The sequence below is a fragment of the Trichomycterus rosablanca genome, chromosome 1 (genome assembly GCF_030014385.1).
Source record: "Trichomycterus rosablanca isolate fTriRos1 chromosome 1, fTriRos1.hap1, whole genome shotgun sequence".
In the NCBI taxonomy this organism is placed as follows: domain Eukaryota; kingdom Metazoa; phylum Chordata; class Actinopteri; order Siluriformes; family Trichomycteridae; genus Trichomycterus; species Trichomycterus rosablanca.
Window position 1 is genome coordinate 75,170,681 of NC_085988.1, and position 12,048 is coordinate 75,182,728.

Sequence of the window (12,048 nt, forward strand, 5' to 3'; positions counted from 1 at the left end):
ACTGCCTCAACCAGAAAGCTTAAACTAGCTTAAATTAGATGGTCTGTTCATGGGGCCATGGTGAGACTCTTCAGCTGGACAATGAACCAAAAATGGTTCATTGAACACAGATTAATGGTTGTACTATGGCCATCCCAGTCCTCTGATCTAAATCCTATAAAAAGCAGTGGATGGAGTTAAAGAGGGAAGCATTTCAGTCAGACGTTTCTGCTTCTTAATATCATGCAATAAGCTGTTGGGTTTCACATGGATTATTTTAGGGGCCTTTTGCACATTGACCTTTAAATGCATCAACTTCCCAGTTCCCACTTCCCGTCACCAGTACATAGATTAATGAAGGCTTACAGGTCTATCACTTTCTGTTTGACTGTATATTGACATGTAGATGAACAATCTCAAGTCAATTACCTTTTTCCTAGAATGCCTGTGAGAAATGTGTAAATGGCTTAGTCATATTCAAACTACACCATTGTAATGCTGGTAGTCCCCAACCATGACCTATGAGTGGGGAAGCAGCATTTAGTCACTGATGTTTTATAATGTTTCCCCTTTTTACTACTTTTCAACTTCCTTTTCTCCCAGGCAGACGAGGTGGAGTAAGGTTCTAAAAGACAGAACTAGGGTGCTTGGGTGGCGCAGTGATCTAATACTCTAGCATAAAACCACAGAGAGTTAAAGCTTGTGGGTGGAAATCACATATGCATACGAGATCTCATATCTTACTGACCTTACCGACAACAGATACAATTTGCTGTGCCTGAGTGAGGGAAGATCAGCTGCTTTCTACTCATTGCTGCTGCTGCATACCGTAATCTCCATATCTACATGAATGGTGGGGAATTTTTATGGTGCCTCTCTGTTTATATGACCATGACTGTACTGTATGTGATACGGCTTTCTGTAAAAGAAGTGACCAGTGACTGCACATGAGTTGGAGAGGGCGGGTCCTGGTCTGGGCTCCCCATGACCAGTGCAGGAGGAATTGAAATGGGGAATTGTAAACAATTAGACTGGGCCAAAGATGACAGATATACAGCTCTATACTTAAGTAAGGTTTTAAAAGGCAGTCTATGACCCAATTATGTGCGGTAAGATTCTTTAGGATGGACCAAGACCCAAGATCCATACTTAGATCCATACTTAAAACCAGATTGCTAAAATAATGTAGTCTATTGATCATGTCATTGTGATTTGGATTATAATGTCTGGCAGGCACTCATAGGCCAAAGCTGAAATGGTACATAATCTATGGAAGGTACCGGATGTGAGCAAAAGGCTTGTACACTGTAAAACAAGAGTGTCCAACTTTTTTCTCCACAATTAGTTTCCGATTAACTCAATTTTAAACTGCCTTTTCTTACAGGCAAAACATGTGAGGTGAGGTTCTGAAAGACAAACCAAGACACAAGATTTAGACTTAGTTGATACTTAAAACTAGGGCTGGCTCGATACCACTTTTTTATGTCTGATACAAAACTGCAAATTGAGTATCTGCCGATAGTGATACCAATCCGATACCGTCATTTCTCCTCTCAAACAACTAAGCAGTAATAATACATGTCTCAATGCACCATGGTTAAACTAGCTATCTAAATAACAATGCTCAGACTGTGAAACAAATATTCTAAAGGAATAAATACAGAACCTACAACATCAAACTGCTGTTTTTGTTTAAACTTTTTGAACTTTTTGTGGATGTCAGTCAAACACGATGGACCAATTAGAATTGATGCAGAGTTGAAATTTTCCGTTAAAGTTCCATCACGTTTTTAGATGATTAAAAACCAAAGCGCGCTTATTAAAAAATCTGTGGCTAAACGGGAAAAGGTGTAGTTTGTTTTATTTCATAACACTAATGGATTAATCATTGAGGACGTGAGAGGTCTCCAAGCCGGGACAAGATAGATTTTCTTTTATAAAGCTATTTTATTGTGTTTAAACAGTAGTAGATGATTTTTTAAAATGCTAAAAGTTTAAGTAGATCAGTGCAAATGAGTGAGCTGGCAATAAACGGCAATCTGTTGGAACGTATCTTTGAGTGTTATTTGCTTTACACACACTGCTTAAATAATGTATTCTATTGATCATGTCATGGTAATTTGGATTATAATATCTAGCAGGCACAAATAGGCCAAATCTGAGAAGGTACATAATCTTTGGAAAGTACGGGAATTAACCAAACCACAGTTTCTTCTCTTTCAGCAAACCACTTTCTTTTTATGAGCTGAAGCTCATGCAACAGGTATGTATGAAAGTGTTTGGAGAAATATGTTTACTACTCTCTTTAGCACACAGGGGTTCCCAGACACCCAGAACTGTAGTGACTGGGCACTAGTTGAACTATCATCATGATCATGAAGATTTTTCCAACCTTTTGTGTGCTAGTACAACAGAATGTTAGCTTTTTTTTACATTTTAAGACTAAAAGATCTTTTTAATGAATGCATTTTTCTTACTGTAGTTTGGACATTAGAATGTCTGTATGCTGTATGTTGTAAGTCTACACATGCAGGGTAACAAATTACCTTTAATGGTCATATCAAATGGGGAAAACTTATAATAAGTTTAACAAAAATGGAAGAGTTCATGAAAGAAAAGACTTCTGATTTGTTATAACCACACCCAAACAGACTTTATAAACAGGAATTAATAGACCAAGCTAATAAATGTATGGTATAATAAAAGTTGACTTACTTGTATTTTTCCTCTTTTTCTCCAATTCCCCCCCCCAATTTTCTCCCCTAATCTAGTCGTATCCAATTACCCTGATTGCATTACGCTTCACCTCTACCGATACAACACTCCACTGCTGACTGAGGAGCTTTGCAATTGACACACACCTCTCCGACACGTGCCCAGTATCGACTGCATCTTTTCACCTGCGTGAGGCAAGTTCATATGTGGATCAGCCTTGTGCATGAAGAACCACACCCTGATCAGTATTATTCCCCAGTTACCCAGCAGAGGTCATGATTGCACCAGTTATGAGAAACCCTGGTCCGGTTGGTTGGTGGACTATTCTCAGTCCAGCAGTGACAGTGAGGTGTTTAAAAACTCCAGCAGTGCTGCTGTGTCTGATCCACTCATACCAGCACAACACACACTAACACACCACCACCATGTCAGTGTCACTGCAGTGCTGAGAGTGATCCACCACCCAAATAATACCTGTTCTGTAGTGGTACTGTGGGGGTCCTGACCATTGAAGAACAGCATGAAAGGGGGCCAACAAAGCATGAAGGGAAACAGATAGACTACAGTCAGTAATTGTAGAACTACAAAGTGCTTCTATATGGTAAGTGGAGCTGATAAAATGGACAGTGTGTGTAGAAACAAGGAGGTGGTTTTAATGTTATGGCTGATCGGTGTACATACATACAGTGTTCCATTCAAACAGACAGAAATACCCAAATACTAGCTACACAGTCACACAACACTCCTTTTATAATTATTATTTTTTTAAGCAGTTTCAAAATAAGGTTGACAGCAAAATCACTTCATACAGAAGCTCTGACGTACCTGTAATTTTTTTTCCCTCCCACCTGATTGCTTAACAAGCTGTACATTTTTAAAACAAAGATGGTGCAGCAATTCAGCATGATCAAAGTAAAGGCTCTAGGTCTACAATAAACCACAATTAGAGCAATTATCTTTTAAAATGAGGAAACTTAGTGGTAAATACACCCAGACGTGACTAACCTGTCTCCAGATGCTCAACAAATTATTATTACTTACCATCAAATTGAGAAAACTAGTAAAGTTGTAGGATTAACTCATTAGCCAAAATTCTCTACGAGCTTAATGAAAACTCAGTTAAGTTGATAACATAATAATAATAATAATAATAATAAGCTCAATTTATATAGTGCCTTTCAAGAACTCAAGGATGCTTTACAATCATATCGTAACACAGCAAAGAATCAAACATCTAGGGGAAAAATGCAGGGAGAACAGATAAGATTTACATTGAGATTTGAATGAGGACAGAGAAGGACAATCATGAAGAGATGGAGGTAGAGAGTTCCAGAGATGAGGGGCAGCAAAACTGAAAGATCTGCCGCCAATGGTTTTTAGTTTTACTCGAGGAGCAGCCAAGAAGCCAGAAACGGAGGATCTGAAAGACCAAGACGGGCGGTATGGGATTATAAGATATGTGATATATAAAGGGGCGAGGCCGTGAAGAGCTTTGTACATCGTAAGGATTATTTTATATTTAATCCGGCAACTGGTAGCCAGTGTAGTTGCATAAGAATGGGAGTGATATGAGCAGAATGATTTGAATGAGTGAGGACCCTGGCAGACCCTAGCTCATCAAAAGAACGTCAAAAGAACGTCAGACATTTCAAGCCTTAGCTCAGGTCAGTGTTTGTGACTCCATAATATGAAAGAGTCTAAACAAAAGCTTATTTGGGACCCAGTTCAGTAAACAAATAAAATTTTGCACGTTTTTTTGGACACATGCGTGTTGTTATGTCTGACAACGAGCAAACAAAGCATTTCATTATCAGTACCTTGTTGTAGAAGTTAAACATGTTAATGTTCAAATAATCAGGACCTGGTGGCCCTCTGTTATTAAGAGAAAGGTACATTTCAATACTAATGCCTAGTTCACACTACACGATTTTTGCCCTGATTTTCACTCGCCGACTGGTCGCTGCTAGATGTGGCAGCTCAGGAGCAACTAGGCGTTTGCTCGGTGAGCTAAAATCGGCTCTCAATCACTGCGTGTGAACTCCTCAACAACTCAATCCGAGCGGCTCGCCAAGCACTCGCCGAGCGCTCGGTGGCTGAGGAGAGATATCTAGCATGTTGAATATCTGGATCAGTCGGCTGCGACTGGCAATGAGTGCAGTGAGGGGGTTAATATACAGTAGTTTCAGAATACATCGGCACACACACAAGCTTTACAATATTTGTGAACCTATCGTCCACGCCAAACCATAATACCAACACTGCATTACAATAAATATTTATTAACCTCCAACTTGCTACAGAAAAAAACAATCCCTGCTGGTCACGTTGCCAAATCCACTTGGATTCATTTATTTTTCTCTTTGATTTTATGCTGCACATCAGCGCACAAACAACTTTCAGCTACTTGCTGATGTGCATTTTTGGACGTGGTATTATTAAACTCTTCACTTCTCACATTTGTTTTGTTGACAAAACGTAGTTTGCAGACCAGAGAAGCTCGCCTGCGATTCCAGTTGGTGATAGATGGTGTAGTGTGAAACCCCCTATGAAAGATCCAGTTGTGTAGTGTGAACTGTACAGCGACCTGATGACTTGGAAAGTCGTGTAGTGTGAACTTGGCATAAGAATATGAGTGATATGAGCAGAACAATTTTGAATGTTTTGTAGGCGATTGAGTAAGGTAGCTTGTCAAAAGAACATCAAGAGAACATCAGACATTTCCAGCCTTAGCTCAGATCAGTATTTATGACTCCATAATATGAAAGAGTCTAAACAACAACAAAAAACTATCTGAGACCCAGTTCAGTGAACAGATCTGAAATGTTCATGATTGAACAACTAAAATTCTCCATGTGCGTTTTTATGTCTGACAATGAGCAAATAAAGCATTTCATTATCAGTACCTTGTTGTAGAAGTAAAACATGTTAATGTTCAAATAATCATGACCTGGTGACCTTCTGTTATTAAGAGAAAGGTACATTTCAATACTAAGGAGAACGAGTTATGAGTTATAAGCTAAAGAATGAACAATTCAGTGTGAAAACAAAGCAGTGGAAAATGCACATCTCAGTGCACATGTGACAACGCATATGGACTACATCAAGATACATTTTTAGTCAAGTGAAATTTATTTGTATTTATTTTTCTACATTAGACATTGTCTTGAAGCAACTTTACAGAATCCAGGATCAAAAACCCAAAACTCCCTGTTGGGCCACTTTTAATATCTCCAATTGGCCTGACTGCATGTCTTTGGACATGTGGGAGGAAACGAAAGCGCCTGGAAAAAACCCACATGGACACGGAGAGAACATCCTAAAAATAGAAACGTTTCCTTAAAATTTATAGTAAAAAGCCAAAAGACATTGTGTAAGATAAAAATGGTTTTATGCACTAAAACTATGTTAAATAACAAAAAAAAGCAAAACTCGTTTCCTTTAACTGCAGTTATTTAGAAGCTCTAAGTAAAATTTTTAATATGACTATTAATTTTAATGTGTTACCCTGCATGTACAGAAACACAACATGTCTAGCAGAGCAACAGTAAAGAAATGTGATAATTAACAAATGACTATAATTTTTGCCATAAAAGAGAAAATTGATTTGGCAAATTTAAAACTATTCTTTAATAATGATAACTATTAGATTATATTGCTTGGATCATATTTGGTCACAAATGTAAATTGCATTAAATAAAGGCGTGTACTGTAAATGTCAATAAAGTGTGTAAAATAAATGTGTAAAATAATGGAATTATAAAGCTTACCATTTTGCAGGATGAAGCTCACTACCTCAGCGTGGCCATTCTGAGATGCCAGGTGTAAAGCTGAATGACCACCCAGATCCCGAACCAACAGACTGAGACCACTACTGCACAAACTGGACAACTGCAGAAAGAAAACAGGTGTGAAAATGTGAACAAAGATGCAAAACATAAAGTAAATACAAACACAAAAAACTAATTGTACATACTGCCCAGGTTTTTTTTGGAAATGAGTTATTATGAGGGTATCCAAACCTTTGTACATGCAACATTTACTATTTTTTCTAGGTCTTAAATTATTTTAAAATATATACTGGTGCTGGTCATAAAATTAGAATATCATGAAAAAGTTGATTTATTTCAGTAATTCCATTCAAAAAGTGAAACTTGTATATTATATTCATTCATTACACACAGACTGATATATTTCAAATGTTTATTTCTTTTAATGTTGATGATTATAACTGACAACTAATGAAAACCCCAAATTCAGTATCTCAGAAAATTTGAATATTACTTAAGACCAATACAAAAAAAGGATTTTTAGAAATGTTGGCCAACTGAAAAGTATGAACATGAAAAGTATGAGCATGTACAGCACTCAATACTTAGTTGGGGCTCCTTTTGCCTGGATTACTGCAGCAATGCGGCGTGGCATGGAGTCCATCAGTCTGTGGCACTGCTCAGGTGTTTTGAGAGCCCAGGTTGCTCTGATAGTGGCCTTCAGCTCTTCTGAATTGTTGGGTCTGGCGTATCGCATCTTCCTCTTCACAATACCCCATCAATTTTCTATGGGGTTAAGGTCGGGCGAGTTTGCTGGCCAATTAAGAACAGGTATACCATGGTCCTTAAACCAGGTACTGGTAGCTTTGGCACTGTGTGCAGGTGCCAAGTCCTGTTGGAAAATGAAATCTGCATCTCCATAAAGTTGGTCAGCAGCAGGAAGCATGAAGTGCTCTAAAACTTCCTGGTAGACGGCTGCGTTGACCTTGGACCTCAGAAAACACAGTGGACCAACACCAGCAGATGACATGGCACTCCAAACCATCACTGACTGTGGAAACTTTACACTGGACCTCAAGCAACGTGGATTCTGTGCCTCTCCTCTCTTCCTCCAGACTCTGGGACCTTGATTTCCAAAGGTAATGCAAAATTTACTTTCATCAGAGAACATAACTTTGGAGCACTCAGCAGTCCTTTTTGTCTTTAGCCCAGGCGAGACGCTTCTGACGCTGTCTCTTGTTCAAGAGTGGCTTGACACAAGGAATGCGACAGCTGAAACCCATGTCTTGCATACGTCTGTGCGTGGTGGTTCTTGAAGCACTGACTCCAGCTGCAGTCCACTCTTTGTGAATCCCCCCCACATTTTTGAATGGGTTTTGTTTCACAATCCTCTCCAGGGTGTGGTTATCCCTATTGCTTGTACACTTTTTTCTACCACATCTTTTCCTTCCCTTCGCCTCTCTATTAATGTGCTTGGACACAGAGCTCTGTGAACAGCCAGCCTCTTTAGCAATGACCTTTTGTGTCTTGCCCTCCTTGTGCAAGGTGTCAATGGTCGTCTTTTGGACAACTGTCAAGTCAGCAGTCTTCCCCATGATTGTGTAGCCTACAGAACTAGACTGAGAGACCATTTAAAGGCCTTTGCAGGTGTTTTGAGTTAATTAGCTGATTAGAGTGTGGCACCAGGTGTCTTCAGTATTGTACCTTGTCACAATATTCTAATTTTCTGAGATACTGAATTTGGGGTTTTCATTAGTTGTCAGTTATAATCATCAACATTAAAATAAATAAACATTTGAAATATATCAGTCTGTGTGTAATGAATGAATATAATGTACAAGTTTCTCTTTTTGAATGGAATTACTGAAATAAATCAACTTTTTCATGATATTCTAATTTTATGACCAGCACCAGTATATATATATATATATATATATATATATATATATATATATATATATATATATATATATATATATGAGAATAGAATTGCTAAAAGGCCTGGTATTACATACCAAAAGATTACTTTACAGAACTTCAGAGGGAGGTCACACTAAGTACTGACTACCTGTAGCATGTAGAAGCCATTCTGTTCTAAAAATTGTGGGGTTTTTTTCATTTTGTGTAGATATTTTGTTTGTATCTTAATGAAGAGACCATATATATAGTCTGTTTATTAAGACACAAACAGAAAATGTACATAAAAATTGTTTTTTTTTTATTTGTGTAGATATTTTGTTTGTATCTTAATGAAGAGACAGATTATATATATTTTTTTTTAAGATACAAACAAAACATCTACACAAAAAAACCCACAATTTTTAGAACAGAATGGCTTCTACAGTCTACAGGTAATAGTCAGTACTTAGTGTGACCTTCCTCTGAAGTTCTCTAAAGTAATGCAGTGCAGCTCAGCACTGTGTACGGAGAGACACACCCTGAGAGCACTCTTTTATCATCTCTGCGCAAGCGGCATGAATCAGTCAGCAGAGGTCATAATTGCATTAGTTATGAGAGAGAGACCCTATCCGGCTTAATCCCACCCATATCTGAACAACAGGCCAATCTTTGTTCATGTGGCTGTTCAGCCTAGTTGGCAGGCAGAGCTGAGATTCGATACAATGCATTCGAGATCCCAGCTCTGGTTCCAGCGTGTGTTTTTACCGCTGCCCCACCTGAGCAGCCCGACTGTCAGTGTTTTATCAGCTGTTTTTCTCTTTAAAAATAAATTTCACTGCATTAACAGTGTGCTTGGGATTGTTATCATGCTAAAAAATAAAACATTCCCAATCAGGTGCTTTCCAGAAGGAATGGCACAATGAATTAAAAGCTAACTAAATATTATTATTAGTTATTTTGAATTAGAGACAATCACATTGGTCTCTCACCTGCTTTACTTTTTAAAACTATGTAAGTTAGATTTTAATTAAAAAAAAGGAAAAAAGTGTGGTCAGGCAATTCAATTATGTTTAACAAATAAAATAATCAATAAAATAATTTAATTAAAGTAAATTTATTATGACAATAAAAACATTAAGACATTTATTATGAATTAAAAATTAAGGACTTTTTTGCTCTTAATAAAGTATTAATAAATGAAATTATTATTAAATCTTAAATCAAAACTGTTGCTGCTATTAATCACATCACCACCATCTACACATATAAATAATTATTATTGTATGCAATAGCAATTATTAATATTTTTATTATTATTATTATGAAATGGTTACTACATTATATTAATATTAATAACATTATTACATTTCATAATAATAACAGTTATTACTATTATTATAATTACATTATTATATTATTATAATAATAATAATAATTATTATTATTATTATTAGTATTATTAGTATTATTAGTATTATTATCATTTATAATAATAATATCCAAGACCACATATTAATAATAATAATAATAATAAACTTATAATAAAGTTACAGAAAAATTTTATGTGTTTTTGTTATTATTAGCCTTTCTAAAAGATTGGAGACTGTTATAGCAGCAAGGTGGGGACGGGGCAATTTTATATGCCCATACATTTGGAATGGGATGTCCAACAAAGTATGTGGAGACCTTAGGATCAGCCTGTTACACATCCCAGTTACACAATCCAAACCATTAAATGTGCTACTGTGTAAAGCAAAAGTTTTTTTTCAGTTGGTGATTATTATTATTGGAGATGATTAAGTAAATAAGTAGGGATTAGTGCTTCACATAGTGCTAGTTAGTAAGACTTTCTTAAATCAAAGTTTACTTGTCACATACACACAGTCATACACAGTACAACTGTAGTAAAATGCTTTTGTGACTGCTTGGCCAGTAATTAGTACAAAATTAAACAAAAAATATATTTATATTAAAAAAAGAGAAATGTTTAACATGTAAAAGCTGTGTTGTCTGTGTGTTTGCTTAGGTTGTCGTCATTTTAGTTATAGCTTTCAAGTAAGCGCTGAATCACTGGCATTTCCCCGTCACAATAAACAGCTTTTGCTTTTATTTTCAAAACGTGCTATAGACCAACATACCATCTGTAAATCCCCTGAGCTCGCTGCAGTCAGCAAAACTGTAAAATACACACACAAGTCAGAAATAAGCAGTCATGGCCAAGTTTACATGATATTCAGTACTGTGTCGACAGTAGGGCAAACGAGAAGTGATTGTAATAGAGTATTCAAAGGAAATCAGCTGAAAGATTGTAAGCGTTTTGCAAGAATTTAGTCATTTGTGGCTCATGGTGAATCCTTACACCCTGGATAGGGCACCAGTTTGTCACATAGCATGACATTCACCACATTTGCTTTGGCAGAGGTCAGAGGTTTATACCCGGTCCCCCCCAGACCACTGCAGGTGGGTACACATCACGTCTACCTGTAAGCACCCTGCTCCTTTAGAGACACTTTAACCCAGTTGTCTGACCATAATGATTGAACCCTTATCAGAGTCACTGTTATTGTTTATTACATTTTATTTAAGTAATTTAAGTTTTTATTTTTTTTTATTTTTTTTTTATAGTGTGCATACTTTGCCTTACTTTTAGTTTAAGTCCCCCCTCCCCCATACACACTTCTGACATGTACAAAACTTTCCAAAACAGTCTTTCTAGGAAACAGATAGTGTATTCTAATAAACACTTCTGGGAAATATGTCCACTCCTAACTCTGTAAACCATGTGCAACAGTCACCTGTGCTGAATAATTATGACTAAATTCCCCATGCAGACTGTAAAACAAGTTTGCATAAATACTGTACCTTGGTTCTCTGTTGTCAGGGAAACACTGCAAAGAAAAACAGATCATACATTTACTAAACATGATAAGGAAATTAGGCTAATGATTTTATGTTATACAAATGTATTTATTTATTAGCATTTTATCATCATGTTTTACACACTGGTTATATTTATGACAGAACAGGTAACTACTCATTACACAAGATTCATCAGGTCACAAGTTTAATGTCAAACACACAGTCATGGACAATTTTGTATCTCCAATTCACCTCACCTGCATGTCTTTGGACTGTGGGAGGAATCCCATGCAGACACGGGGAGAACATGCAAACCCCACACAGAAAGGACCCGGACCGCCCCACCTGGGGATCAAACCCAGGACCGTCTTGCTGTGAGGAGACAGCGCTACCCACTGAGCCACCCCTGACAAATACATGCAATTGGTCATGTATAGAAATATTGTGGCGACCGGCCGGTTCGACGTTAATAGACAGGGGGTGTTCCCATGCACGCATAATCGGCCGTGGGAGTCTGGCATCCCAGAATGCCCTGCTTCCACGGCCAATGGAATTTTAGGGGAAACAGGTGGTTTTGTGGTTGGAATGGTGTTTATATGTCGTGTGATTTGTGTATTAAGATTGAGCCTCTTCAACGGAATAAAAAATGCTGCGTCCTGCAGTTTAAAAGAGCAGAAATGTCTCGTTCTTCCTCGTCAACGAATAAATCCAAATTTAGTCAAGACCCGGGAGGATGTTACAGTGTTTTTGTGTTGTGGTTGTGACAATTTTGCACCCTTAAAATGGGCTTTAAAAAGGACCCTTAAAATGGACATTTATTTCCAGGGTT

General features: G+C 37.3%; 1 protein-coding gene across 3 annotated transcripts in view; it reads right to left on the bottom strand.

Moving 5' to 3' along the window:
• Positions 1 to 12,048, bottom strand: part of dgki (diacylglycerol kinase, iota) — a 143,181-nt gene that overhangs the window by 7,033 nt on the left and 124,100 nt on the right. For all 3 annotated transcript variants that reach the window (XM_062996421.1, XM_062996420.1, XM_062996422.1), the window contains 3 exons: positions 11,223 to 11,248; positions 10,499 to 10,536; positions 6,462 to 6,582 (listed from right to left, as the gene is read on the bottom strand). In XM_062996421.1, coding sequence (XP_062852491.1) covers positions 6,462 to 6,582; positions 10,499 to 10,536; positions 11,223 to 11,248 — 185 coding nt within the window. The remainder of the gene's footprint in view (positions 1 to 6,461; positions 6,583 to 10,498; positions 10,537 to 11,222; positions 11,249 to 12,048) is intronic.